The 15,007-nt window shown below is 38.7% G+C and overlaps 1 protein-coding gene across 2 annotated transcripts in view; it reads right to left on the reverse strand.

Moving 5' to 3' along the window:
- SMARCC1 (SWI/SNF related, matrix associated, actin dependent regulator of chromatin subfamily c member 1) overlaps positions 1–15,007 on the reverse strand; it is a 168,365-nt gene that overhangs the window by 40,540 nt on the left and 112,818 nt on the right. For both annotated transcript variants that reach the window (XM_047772896.1, XM_047772905.1), the window contains exons 22-24: positions 7,686–7,741; positions 5,499–5,613; positions 4,674–4,828 (exon numbers count right to left, since the gene is read on the reverse strand). In XM_047772896.1, coding sequence (XP_047628852.1) covers positions 4,674–4,828; positions 5,499–5,613; positions 7,686–7,741 — 326 coding nt within the window. The remainder of the gene's footprint in view (positions 1–4,673; positions 4,829–5,498; positions 5,614–7,685; positions 7,742–15,007) is intronic.

Raw genomic sequence — 15,007 nt, forward strand, 5'->3', positions numbered from 1 at the left:
GCTACGGCTTGGATCACAGTGGGTTCAATCCCTGGCCTAGGCACTTCCACATGCCATGGACATGGCCAAAACACACACACAAAAAAACAAAAAAACCATATAGTAAGATTCCATTACATACCTAGTAGAATTGCTAAAATTAAAAAGACTGATAATACCAAGTGCTGATAAGGATGTGGAACCACTGGAACCCTCAAACATTGATTCTGGGAGAGTTCACTGGAACAGCTACTCTGAAAAATACTCTGGTAGTCTGATATATCTTGGACCTCCACCCTTAGTCTGATATTATAGTAACATGAGACACTGGTATGTTGATTTTGCAAAAGGAGAAATATATGTAATTTATGACTAGAGAGCAGATTGTGTCAGGTTAGAGTATCATGCCTCCCTTTAGAAGTGTAGTCTATGTCTCCTCATCACCTTGAATTAAGACAGAATGTTTCATTGGTAGAGTTGGGAAGAAGTCATGCAGTGCCAGGAAAAGGCCCCAGCCATAAGACATTGGCAGGTTTTTCTTAATACTTGGGACAATTTAAGAGAAAAGTTCCACGCTGCCACGTAAAAAGCCCAATACTTTGATACCATCCTAATATGAATCAGCCCAGGATAAGTTCTTAGAAAGGCTATGTGGAGATGGTGATTCCTGCCAGCCAGCCCCAGGTGGACAGCCATCACAGCATAGGCATCAGGCATGTGAGTGATGCCATTTCAGGACTTCCATAATAGTCCAGACATGAAGTGAACACCTAGTGAAGCTAGCCAATCCAGATGGAGCAGAATTTTTTCAGCAGTCTGCCCGAGTTTCTTACTCATAAAAATATGAGAAGTCATAAAATGATTATGATTTTAAGCCACTAAGTTTTGTGGTAGTTACACAGCAATGGGGCAGGAATACTGCTGATGCTCATGCTATGGATTCTTGATCTGTCAAGAATGATGATCGGAGCCTTCTGAAAGAGAAGAGCTACAGGGGAGTTCTTGCTCTGGCACAATAGGATTGGCAGCGTTTCTGCAGCACCAGGATGCAGGTTTGATCCCTGGCCTGGCACAGTGGGTTAAACATCTGATGTTGCTGCAACTGCAGCTCAGATCTAATACCTGGCCCAGGAACTCCATAGGTGGCAGGGCAGCCAAAAAAGAAAAGGAAAAAAAAAAAAAAAAAAAAGAGGCTATAGGGAGAGACCCAACCCTTCACATACTGGCTTTAGAGAACCTAAGAATAATGAAGTCTAAGAGTGTGCCACAGAAGATATATGGAATGTGGGAGAAACAACCAAAAAAATGATGAATGATAAGAAAGAAGTAACTTGGAGTTCCCTGGTGGCCTAGTTGTTAAGTTCTCAGAGTTGTCTCTGCTGTGGCTTGGGTTGGATCCCTGGCCTTGGAATTTTTGCATGATGCAGGCACAGCAAAAAAAAAAAAAAGAAAGAAAAAGAAGAAAAGAGTGAAGTAAAGCAAGGTTTCTAGCTGATAGATCAGAAAGTCTCTAGTCATGTAAGAATGAAAACGAACAGGGCTCACTGTAGGCAAAAGGACCAAATATGTCAAATTTTCCTTTTGTCTTCTCTCCACAGCATCATCAAGTAAAGATATATGGCATTAGTGATCAAAGTGTATAGTGTAAATCAATTTCAATAAACATTTATCTGGTAAAGTCTTGTGACTAAAGTGTATAGTGAAAATTCTCCTGTCTCAAGTAAGGGAACAAGTTGCGAGATATTTCTGAAGGGTAAGAAAAAAATCTTCCTGTTGCCCCAAAACAGGCACCCCAATTACCATAAAGACAAAAGACAAATCTACTTTTTAAAGCATGAGGGTATGCGGTGATAACAGAAAACATCTGAAGGAATGCCTTCGGCCTTAAAAAAAATGTGACTTATGTTATCTTAAAAGAACTGAATTCTACTCCTGCTGATAAAAGAGGACATGTTCTATTTTCTGGGGTTTCTAGCTTATTCCAGCAATAGTTCTGGATTCTTACTTCCAGTTAAACTCAGATGGAAGGGATGCAGAGCACCCATCCAAAAGTGCTTCTTCTTACAGCCACATACCACTCCTCAAGTGGGTTAGGCCACAGGGTGACAGCAGGTAGACTCAAAGAGTGGATGTGCTACCCAAGAGCACCTCATATGGCAAGGATGGGGAAAGCCAGATAGCATGCCCACTCTATCTGTTTTGAAGCTACATCTAGAACCTCTAATTACCTCTCCATGTCAGAGTGTGACAAACAATTAAAATGTATCAAGGAAAACTCCTAATAACAAAGCTGTTTATAGACACAATAGAACAAAAAGAGAATAAGAGAAAACTTGGATAGGCTAGATAAGTTGTACTAATTACAGTAATTTAAGTGAATTTCTTACCCCCTTAATTACCATGTAGCACAAAAAATGATTATGTGTGCTGTGAAATGTATCAGAACCAGCTGTAGTGGCACTGAACAAGTCATGTGTGCCAAGTCATGCAGCATGAGCATCTGTAACACTTTCTCAAATCAGTGGCAAGACCTAAGTGATTTGAGAGTGAAGACCCAAGTTTCTAGTTATTAGAAATAAGAGTGAGTGACGATGAGGGACTGGAAATTCAGTGACCTGGAAAGAAAATGTTCTTTGGACACTCTTCTAAACCTTGTATGGAATATCCAAGGGCCAGGGCAACTGATTTATAAAAGGAGTTTCTCTGCAGTGAAGGAGTCAAACAGCTATGGCAAAGTGGCCAGAGGTACAGAGTATACTAATTTTTGTGCCCAAAGCCATGAAAACATCGTAAAGCATTTGTAAAACATTTTATGGTAAACTACTATTTTAGTTCCTTCCCTGGCAACAAGAGTGAAGTGTACACTATGGTACATAGAGAAGAAATTTTGGGAAGGAACAGTGAGAGAACTATGCTCTGTGAGAGGGAAAGGTGTCCCAAAAAGTCCAGCTGGAGATGAAAAGAGTGTGGTTTCATCTGCACACAAAATAGGTCAGGACAGATAGACAAGAAATGGTGCTTGAGAACTGAGAAGGTTCTTGATCATGAAGATCTCCCAAATTCCCTAAGGAGTCTGAAATTTGAGCCTGAGAGAGAAAGGAAGATTATTAAGGAAAGTATCATTCTCATATTTGTATTTTTAAAGATTCTTCTACATAATGTATGACTCATTTATATGAAGTCATGGTGTTCGGAGACAGGCTAGTATTTACTTCTGAAGGGAATGAAAGTAACTGGAAGGGATGTGAGGAAGCGTCTAGTGAGCTGGTAAGGTTATATGGCTTGATGTAGGTGCTGATTGTGAGCCTGTACGTAGGCTCAGCTGAAAAAAATTCACATTGTAGACATTTATATGTTTACTTACTTAGATATAAATTATACTTCAGTAAAAAATAAAAAACCAGAAAGATAACTTTGGCTGAAGGATAGAGAATGGAATGCAGGAGACAGGCAATAGATGAGCACAGTATGAACAGTAAGAACATGGATGGCTCAGAGTTCCCTGGTAGCTGAGCAGTTAAGGACTCAGTATTGTCACTGCTGTGGCTTGGGCTTGATCCCTGCCCTAAGAACTTCTGCATCCTGCAGGCATGGCCAAAGTGGGGGGCAGGGAGAGCTTCCAATAAAGGAGCAAAACCAAACAAATGTGAAACAAGAAGCAAACTGGTGTCTACAACAGTATTCACTTATTCAACAGTACCCCTCAAATTTCTAGAGGAGAGAGAATACCTAAAACTGTTTAAGAACCATAAAGTTCAGGAGACATCTTTGGAAGAGACTGACTAATCTGTCTGAACTGACTGAGCTTAACTGTGACCAGTAAACACCCCTTCCACACACTGTCCACACCTACGTCAGATGGGCAGGCACTCAAAACAGTAGCCTTATGGTTTGAACTGGGTCATCTATGGATCTGTTGTACATCATGGTACACAGATGAAACCAGTGGAGAAGTAGTTCACAGCAGCTATAAGAGTCTGGAGGAACTAAAGACCATGAAAAACATCTTTCCCAATGGATCAAGAATAGCTCAAGATAAAATGATTAGCTATGTTGTAGTAACCACTGCTTGAAATGTGGTGACTATAAAGGAAACTACTTTTGAGGGTTAAATGGAGAAGGGGGTGAATAGATTTTAAAACCCTGATATATTCATGCTTTAAAACACTAAATTAACAAAAAGCAGGGAAAATAACATTCTCTTTTCTTCTTATATATGTTGGAAAGCCAATACTGTGTTATAAATAGAGAAAACCACCCCCAGAAAGTTGGCAAATTCAAGAAGAAAGGAGCTATTTTAGGTTCCCTCTCTTTCCTTTCAGTCTGTAAGAGCAGGGTGAAGTATTTATACAAGGAAACAGATTTTTGTCTTAAAAATCACAAATATTTCAGAAATTATTGCAACTGTAGTCCAAGACAAGTTCTGCAGGCACATTAAGGAGACTTCAATCTCTGCAGTCTTCAAAAGACTGAATGACACAATGAATGAATCAAAGGCAGTCACTTTTTAGGAGCAGGTTAGCTATTTCTACCATCCTCTTGTCTGTGGATCTTAACCTAGAAATATCATTCAAGCAAACAGTCATCTCCTACAGGGTGCAAGCCTCTTTATACTAAATGCTCCCAATAACCTCAAAACAATACAGTCATTCATGACTTAAGAGAGCACTAGGAAAAGATGTGTCAGGGCAAACCTTGGCTTTGGTTGCAGCTGAGGCAAGAGCAGCTGCTGCGGCTGTGGCTACATTTCCTTCAGAAATTTCATGTTCTACTTTCTTCTTCCCAATATCACTTTCTCTTTCTTTACAAGTATCAGTGAGTTCCTTGTTCTCTTCACTCTCCTTCTCTTCTGAAAAAAAATCAGAAAACTCTATTACCAGTGTGCCCAGTCTCAATAAGACATCTTACTTCTCACCTCTGCCACATGACGGACTAGGACTGATGTTACAAAGAGACCTCAGTGCTGCTGCCTTCTTTTTAAGATCTCTGCTGAGCCATTCCAGGCATGGAAGTCTGCTTCTATTTCAGATGGATTTTCTAAATAGTCCACTTTGTCTTCCTTTATTTCTCTAAGCGCTCTGTGTAGTTCCCTTGGATATAAAGGAAAATTCACGGGAACTAAGCCCTAAGACCAACATGTTGGTTCACCAGTCAATGAAATACTCCAGGAAACCCTACAGTCTGGAGGAAATCAGAAGCTGAGAACAGAGCATTTCTGCAAGCCTTCCAAGTCGGGCATGATGGGATTCACCAGCAACTGACTGGAAATGACAGGTTTGTGTGGTGACTTCAGTCACAGCTAAAAAACCTGTTTGTCTAAATATCACTGAAAGCAACACAACCACTTGCATCAGCACTGAAACTTAAGTGCAAAGTAAAACTCAAATGCTTATTTACTGTTATATTAAGAAACAAACCCATAATAAATGAAGGAATTTTTCTACATAATTTAACCGCCCACATTTCTCCAATGCTTTTCGGTTTTACCTAGTAAAGTTCAAAGAGTTTTCTCAAATTACCTGATTTGGTATCTTCACTAACTTCACTATCCTGTTCCTTCTCACTGTTTTTTTCATTTTCTCCATCTTGTGCTTTATCACCTTCATCCGTTTCATTTTCCCCTTTATTTTCTGCCTGAAAAGGTACAAAAAAAAAAGAGAGAGAGAGAGAATAGTGAGAAAAAAAATGCTCCTTTTACAATGGACATTATTTTTGAATAACAAAAGGCTCCACTATTTTGGGCAAGGAGTGGACTAGGTTCAGAAAGGCCTTGGAGAGAAAAGCTAGAAAATAAATTAACAGTTTCAGAAATATACCTTTTACTACCTCAACTCCTGAGAGCTAACAAGACAAACTGGATACCTTCTAAGCAAAGTCCCCACTCTCTCTGCACCCTCTGCTTTAGGCTATGGTTACAGTATCCAAAGGAAAATCAGTGGGATTCATTTATACTATTTATTGGTCACATAAATAAATAAATAATCAGTTAGTTGTCCAAAAAGACTAAGATCATTTAAAATGTACAGAATCAACCATGAAGATAAAATGCTGTCAAAATTAAAAGCTGACGGGAGTTCCTATTGTGGCTTAGCGGTAACAAACCCAGCTAGTATCCGAAATGATGCAGGTTCATGACCCAGATCTGGCGTTGCTATGAGCTGTGGTGTAGGTTGCAGACACAGCTCGGATGCTGCATTGCTGTGGATGTGGCAGAGACCAGCAGCTGCAGCTTTGACTGGACCTCTAGCCTGGCAATTTCCACATGCCACACATGTGGTCCTAAGGAAGCAGGAAAAAAAAAAAAAGACAAAATTTTTTTTCAGACTTTAAAAGCAAAAGTATACTTGATTTTGAATGTGCCAATTTCTGCTATACAGCAAAGTGACATAGTGATATACACACACACACTCTTTTTTTAATGGCTGCACATGGAAGTTCCCAGGCCAGGGATTGAATCCGGGCTGCAGCTGAAACCTATGCTGGATCCTTAACCCACTGTGTCACAGCCAGTATAGCCAGAACTCTTGCATTCTCTTAAAGAAAAATACTGTTTTCCATCATGGTCTGTCCCAGGAAATGGGATATAGTTCCCTGTGCTAAACAGTAGGACCTTGTCTTTTATCCATTTAAATGTAATCGTTTGCATCTACTAATCTTAAACTTCCAGTCCATCCCACTCCTTCCCTGACAAAGCTCTTTAATACCACCATTTGTTAATGGTCTTTAGGAAGAGCCACAATAGATCATGCTCTGGGACAGGAAACGTCAATTCTTCTGTGGTCAGGGTTTAGTATCACTGGCTAATTTTGAAATCCCCATGACCTTATACAAATTATGTAACAAGGTTTATAAAATGAAGAGACTATCTTTTTCTTGATGAGGCTGTTTTAGGAATTAAATGAATTCATAAATGTAAATTACAAAGCACAGTATTTAGAACATTGTAGAACAATAATTAATTTAACTATTATCCTTTTCCTTTCCTTACCTGTATACAATTTTAAAGCCCTTATGTAATCAAGACCTTGAATCTCTGCTTGTATATATTCACTCAATGTGACTGACTGCTCACCATGTGGCTCAAACTTGAAGAGGCTGTAAAGTCCTATCCTGCTGGCTCTCCTTGAGTTTACATCCTCTATGAGACAGGGATCAGGTCATAAACGTAGTGGGCACCTGGGTGCCCTCTGCACACTGACTTCAGTGTCTCCCCCTTCGTTGCCAGGTGGAACACTCGATTCCCTAGTCTCCATTTCAATCTTGATAATTTTATCTGCTCTTTAAGACCTACTTGAAACGTTGCCTTCTCATTAAATCTTTTCCAATTATTTTTCTGCTGGTGGCTAACTCTCCTAGAAAAATGCCTTAATATTCTATAATTCCCTTCTGGCACAAAGATAGGACCCAAACTCTACTATTCAAAATCCTTAAGAAACACAACATTTTGTTTTCCATATTGCCAACTGTGCCAGAAAGGGGTACAGAAGCATAAATTAGAGAGTGAATAAATCCTGAAAGAATAAATGAAAAATGTCCAATATTACGACTTATGAGAACTACACCTTAAACCAACAAAGTCCAAATGACGGATATAATTATTTATAGTCCCCTGAGAGGACTCAAAAGATCAAAATAAACCCAAACTGTTATGCTATGAAAGGCTCTCTGTGGCTTTTCTGTTACCAGAGAATTTAAACAGACTTTACCTTTTCAGGCTGCTGACTGTCAGTATCAGTTTCCATTTTTTCCTCTTCAGCTCCTTCTACAAACAAAAGAATAAGAACAAGTAGTACAATACTGGGAAAAAAGTAAAAGCTATCTTAATGCTGTTAGAGTGTTTGAAATACATCTACACACAGTAATATGGACAAACTTCAAAATCATAAGGTTAACATAAAACAACACATACCTTATTATTCTATTAAAGTTAAAAGATAGGTGCAAGTAATCTGGTTGTAGCATCAGGATAGTGGTAATATTAGCAAACCAAATCCAAGAACACATAAAAAAGATCATACACCACGACCAAGATGGATTTATCCCAGGGTCACAAGGATGGTTCAACATACACAAATCAATCCATGTGATACACCACATCAACAAAAGAAAAGACAAAAACCACATGATCATCCCAATAGACGCAGAAAGAGCATTTAATAAAATTTAACAATCATTCAGGATAAAAAATTTTATCATCTAAGTAGCTAAAGAGGGACCATATCTCAACAAAAAAGCTATTGATGACAAACCTACAGCCAACATAATTTTCAATGGAGAAAAGCTGAAAGCCACCTTACTAAAATCTGGAATAAGATAAGGATGCCCAATCTTACCACCTCTATTCAACATAGTATTGGAAGTCATAGCCACAAAAATCATACAAGAAAAAGAAATAAAAAGTATTCAAATCAGAAGGGAAGAAGTAAAATGGTCATTATATGCATAACATGATACTCTATATAGAAAACCCTAAAGATGCCACACAGAAACTATTAGAACTGATAAATGAATTCAGCAAGGATACAAGACTAACATACAGAAGTCTGCTGCATTTCTTTATATTACAATGAAATATCAGAAAGGGAAAGTAAAAAAGACAATATTTTTAAAAATTATGTCCAAAAAAACCCACCACAAACCACGGAACAAATCTGAGCAAGAAGGTGAAACACATGATAAGAACTATAAAATATTGATACGGAGCTCCTGCTGTGGCTCAGCAGAAATGAACCCAACTAGTATCCATGAGGATGCAGATTCGATACTAGGCCAGCAACTGTAGCTCTGATTGAACTCCTAGCCTGGGAACTTCCATATGCCACACCTGCAGCCCTAAAAAGAAACAAAAACAAAAACACTGAAAAAGGAAACTGATGATGATTCAAAGAAATGAAAAGATATTGCATGTTCTTTGATTGGAAGAACTCATATTATTTAAATGCCCATACTTCCCAAAGAAAGCTACTGATTTAATGTGATCCCTATCAAATTTCCTGTGACATTTTCCACAGAACTAGAACAAATAATCCTAAAATTTATATGGAACCACAGAAGACCCAGTATTGTCAAAGCAGTCCTAAGAAAAAAGAACAAAGCTGGAGGTATAACCCTCTCGGACTTTAGACAAGACTATAAAGCTACAAAAATCAAAGCAGCATGGTACAGGCTAGGATCTGACATTGCTGTAGGTGTGGCGTAGGCTGGCAGCTACATCTCTGATTCAACCCCTAACCTGGGAACTTCCATATGGCGTGGATGCAGCCCTTAAAGTGCCCAAAATGGCACTGCCAATCAGTGATTATTTGGAGGGAACACTCTCCATTTCCTACACATCACCTGTAAACTGCCAGTAGTTACTTTCTAAAACAGATAGAACCATGCTACTATCTACTCTTCGGGGGCTTTACAATGACCATAAGGGAAAAAGTCCTTCAGAATCAGCCTCACAACAGATGCAACTGATCACAGTATCTGTTCCCTACAGATTTCTTGGTATTATTTTCAGAATACGCTACCTATGTTCATTCCTTCTTCCTTTTTCATATTGTTTAAAATGTTATATCTTTTGTGAAGCCTTCCCCAACTAACTCAAGCATAAATCATTGTTTCTTCCACATGTACCTCTACCTACAACTGTGTTTCTTTTTAATAATAATATCCTCCCCACCAAATGAATATCCTTCAAGGTAAGGGTGTTTTAATTCAGTGATTCACAAACTGTGGTCCAGATACCCTGGAAGTTCCTAAGATCAAATCTATTTTCATGTCAACACCAAGATGTTATTTGCCTCTTTATTCTCATTTCATACAAGTGTGGTGTGTGGCTTTCCAGAGGCTGCATATTGAAATCAGCAACAGAAATGTGCAACTATAGATTGTTTAAAATTTCATAGTTTTTCTTTCTTTCTTCCTTCCTCTTTCTTTCCTCCCTTCCTTCTTTGCCATGCCTGCAGCATGTGGGAAGTTCTCAGGCCAGGGATCAAACCCGTGCCAGAAATCGGACTCCTACTATACAATGAACCTCCTGGAGCCTTTGTCCTAGACTTCTAGCTTCCAGAAATAAATATTGCTGTTGATAAGCTACCTAGCCTATGATATTCTGCCCAAGCTGACTGAGATTCTTCCTTCTCCAGTTTTCCCCCTGGACACTCCCCATCTCTTGGCATCTAGGACCTCTCCCTCCCTCTTTGGAGTCTCCTCTCATCTCTTGGAGCACCTTTTCCTTCTTAAAAGGGAGGGAAAGAGGGAGCAAGGAAGGGAGGGAGGGAAGAAGGAAAGAAAACAAAAACAAAAAACTTGTAGCCATTGCACTGACAATGTCGGATCTTTAACCCACTGTGCCACAAAGGAACTCCTCAATTTCTGTATTAGAAATTAGTCAATATCAACAGATATAATCCAAATAAATGGAAGCATTTTTGAGTTCACTGATATTTTTAAAGAGTCAAAGTTCAAAGACCAAAAAATTTTAGAACTTTGAGTCCAATAATTTTTGTCTTATCAGAGAACAAAATGAGGTTCATGGTAGGAATTCACTGAACACTTCTAGGAGACTAACCAAGTCATTCACTGTACTAAAGTTCAAATGTTCCATAAAGCTAGCAATATACAGTCCAACCCAGATCAAGAGTCTTGCATCACACTCTCTACAACCTAGCTCCAGCCTACCTTTGTAGGCTGCTCTCTTTCCACATCCTTATTTGAACTTCATTTTCTGGCCAACGTGATTTACTTCTCACCCTCTGAACAACCTTCTATTTCCATCTCTGAGCCTTTGTTCACACTGTTCTACAGAATCAAATACTGTACTTGCTCCAGTCTGGCTCACTGATATTCTGAACCTCTTTTTCAACACTCAGCTGAAATCCTACTTTGTCTACTTTCTTTGTCTGAAGTCAGCCTCAGTCTAAAATTATAGGTCACAGTGTGTTAATTCTTACAGCATTTCCTATGACTGTAAGACAATTAATACTTCATTATATTTCCAATATTCCAATAATAAATTACTTTTCCATGTATGTATAAACTCATCACAAAAAATAACCCCAATTACTAAAGGTTATTACCTATGCACACAGCAAGAGAGCTATATCAAGCAACTATAACACTCGATTTAATAAGAGTCACCACAAGACACACAATTGTATTACATAGGGAAGCCAAAATTTCTTAAAATTTCACCTCCTACCATCTAATAAATATGGGTCATTAGGCAAGTCCTTTAAATCCCATCTAACCCTTAGAAGTTAAACATCTAATTATGAACTGCTAAGAGTCCCTCAGGGAGTTCCTATCATGGTTCAGTGGTTAACGAACCCGACTAGTATCCATCAGGACGCGGGTTCGATCCCTGGCTTTGCTCAGTGGGTTAAGGATGCAATGTTGCTGTGAGCTGTGCGGTAGGCCAACAGCTGTAGCTCCAATTCAGATTCAACCCCTAGCCTGGGAACTTCCATATGCCACAAGTGCAGCCCTAAAAAGACAAAAGAAAAAAAAAAAAAGCCCCTCAAATATAACAGTGACAAAGAGAAGAAAGAAGCCCATTCCACAAAATGTGGTCTAAAGATCAAATATTGAGCCAGCTTTTCCTCGGATTCACTAGTCTAGCACGTCTTCACATACTGGTGTTTTATTTACTTTTTTGATGTGCCCACAGCATGTAGCAGTTCCCAGGTGCAGTGGGTTAAAGGATTCAGCATTGCAGCAGAAGTGGCAGAGATCACAGCTGAGGCTCAGATTCAATCCCTGGCCTGGGAACTTCCATGTGCCGTGAGCGTCACCATTAAAAAAAAAAAAAAAAAGTAGTGCTTGATTTTAAAAATGGTATGGAAATCCTCAGGGTGAAAAGAATGATGCTATTTATGTGCTATAAATAGTGTCTGAGGCAAGAAGTGTAACAGTTACTTCTGAGCTTTATGTTCCTAGAAAGTGACCTTTCTAATATTATTATTGTCAGGATGCTCTTCTCAATTTTCTTTATCTTAACCTTCTTGAAAACTAAGAGTGATGGTTTGAGTTCTTCTAAACAAAGCTGTGACAAACAGCTCAAGACTACTTCTTGGAGTCCTGTATTTCACAAGGTATTAAAGCAGCTTGGTGGATAATCTGCTCATAACTATAAAATGATCTTCTTGAAACATTTCTATTTGTGATTGAATTCCCCTAAAGCATAATCAATTATACAGGGGGGGAAAAAAAATCAATGGATTTAATCTCTCAAATTTCTCTAAACCAGAATTAAGATACAGACGGTAAATCTATTGAGTCTGGGAATTCCCTGGTGGCCTAGCAGTTAAGGACTCAACATTGTCACTGCTGTGGCTCGGGTTCAATCCCTAATTATATATTCCACAGTTGCAGACAAAAAAATAAGTCTATTCAGTAGCAAGAAAACCAAAACCAGAACACCAATATTTGAGGTCAGGAAATACAAATGGAGGGTAGAGCAATAAGTCTTTGACAGACTTTTTGAATATACATGCATGTTCCAACTCTGGGGGGAAGGGATGATGTCCTAAAAATAGGCTAAAAGTCATTGTATTATGGTGTTTATTATTTTTTATTTTTTATTTTTTATTTGTCTTTTTGCCATTTCTTGGGCCACCCCTGCGGCATGTGGAGGTTCCCAGGCTAGGGGTCGAATTGGAGCCATAGCCACCGGCCTACGCCAGAGCCACAGCAACGCGGGATCCGAGCCACGTCTGCAACCTACACCACAGCTCACGGCAACGCCGGATCCTTAACCCACTGAGCAAGGGCAGGGATCGAACCCGCAACCTCATGGTTCCTAGTCAGATTCGTTAACCACTGCGCCACGACGGGAACTCCGTATTATGGTGTTTATAAGTAGAAAAATGTCCTTATTCTTAGGAAACGGATGCTGAAATATTTAGGGGGTGCAAAGAATCATGATGTCTACAGCTTATTTTGAAATAATTCACCAAAAATAATGGAATAAAAATTGTTTATTTAGATTCCTAAATAGATAAAAACGGCAAAACTGAATCTGACTGGTAAATGAGATTTCAGTGTGCTATCCTACCAACATTTCAGTATGTTTGGCTACAAGTAAAGAGGTTATCAGGAAGGTATTGTATGTAGTCTCTAGGTAAAGTCTAAAAATAATTTACTTCTTATTTTTTTAATTACTTAATGAATCTTATTACATTTATAGGTGTACAACAATCATCACAATCAAATTTTACAGCATTTCCATCCCAAACCCTCAGTGACAGCTCTTTAATAAAACCTTAGTGGTAAAGTTAAAGAAATTGTTAATATTCAAACAGATTATATAGTTGAAAAACAATTCAATTTAACAATTCCTAGATAGCATCTATTCTCAACCTAACAAAATCAAATTTTTAAAAATTTAAGTTAGACCCTGATACTCTTCTGCTCAAACCCCTCATTTGCCTCCACCTGAGTAAACACTAAAACTTTACAATGGCTTACAAGGTTCCTCCTAATCTCTCTTGACCTCCTCTATCCTGCAATCCAGCTGTTTTCCATGATTCTCCTTGCTATTCCTCAACTACGTCTGGCAGCTCCTGCCCAGACACCTAACACTGGCTGCTCCCGGTGCCTGGAACCTCTGACCAGGCTCCTATCCTTGCCTTCCACTTAACATCTTTACTCAAATGTCACTTTCTTGGTGAGACAATCCCGGACCACTTAAAACTGCTACACTTCACTCTTATCCACAGATCCTTGTTCTATTTTGCACTGTACCACTTTCCAACCAATATACTCTTTCAACACTCCTATCCATCTTCCACCTTTAAAATGTAAAGTCCATGAGGGCAGGCATTTTGGTCAGCTTTCTTTTCCAGTATTCTAGCACCTAGAATACAATGAAATACCATAATAACACAACATATTAACAGTCTTATTTATTCCTATGAATTAACAAGGGAAAAAAAAGAGTCTAGTTTAAAACTGATCTCCCATCCAAAAATGCTTATGTGGTATAGGCTCATACACTATATCACAATGACTGAATTTTGCTTTGAGTTTCTCAGCACTTAATTTTGTATAAATGAACCATCCACTGCCAATCTTTTAGTACATTTGCCTGTCTCCTTATGTAGATCCTAGGTTTTCAAGAGGGCCTGGGTCTTTTCCTACTGTATTTGCCATAGTACATAAGACAATACAGTACAATGGAGCTGTTAGGCCTTCAGCAATCCTTGTTAAATGAGTGAAAAATGCACAGACGTACCTATTTGTTTTACTTCTGGCAGCACACTACAGTGAAAAGAGGTCAAGGCTTTGGGGTCAAAGAGGTTCAAATTTTAGCCTATTCTTAAAAATGTGCCAATGTAACCTACCAACATCTACTTTCCCTGCAAAAAACCATACAAATCTGGAGAAATCAGGAGATACTGAACAATGCCTAGAATTGAAAGAATCTCCTCATAAGCCAATATTTATTTCCTAAATAATTCCAATGAGAAGTTTCCTAATAAATGAAAATAAGAGGTGTTTTAGACAGTGTTCACCTATCTTAACTTTATTTCACCAAATACGACCCCCCAGCACCAAATCCACAATAAAAAGAGAAGTTTATGAGAGAAACCCAAAAAGTTCTATTTTATAAGAAAACTTCTTGTTAATACATAAAACTAGTGTAACATAATAAATTAAATATCACAATAAAAAATATGATTGGAATTCCCACTGTGGCACATGTGATCCATAGCATCTTGGGAACACTGGGACACAGGTTTAATTCCCGACTCGGCACAGTGGGCTAAGGATCTGGTGTGGCAGCAGCTGCGGATTAGGTTGCAACTACAGTTTGGATATGATCCCTGGCCCAGGAACTCATATGACACGAGGCAACCAAAAAAGCTAAAAAAGCCTAAATAAATAAATAAACAAAAGTATGATTAACCTACCACCCAACCTCAATATTATCTTTTTGTTTGTTTTTTGTCTTTTTTAGGGCTGCATCCGCAGCATATGGAGGTTCCCAGGCTAGAGACTACATCAGAGAAGTAGCTGCCAGCCTATGCCACAGTCAAAG

This window comes from Phacochoerus africanus, chromosome 1 (assembly GCF_016906955.1).
Source record: "Phacochoerus africanus isolate WHEZ1 chromosome 1, ROS_Pafr_v1, whole genome shotgun sequence".
In the NCBI taxonomy this organism is placed as follows: Eukaryota; Metazoa; Chordata; class Mammalia; order Artiodactyla; family Suidae; genus Phacochoerus; species Phacochoerus africanus.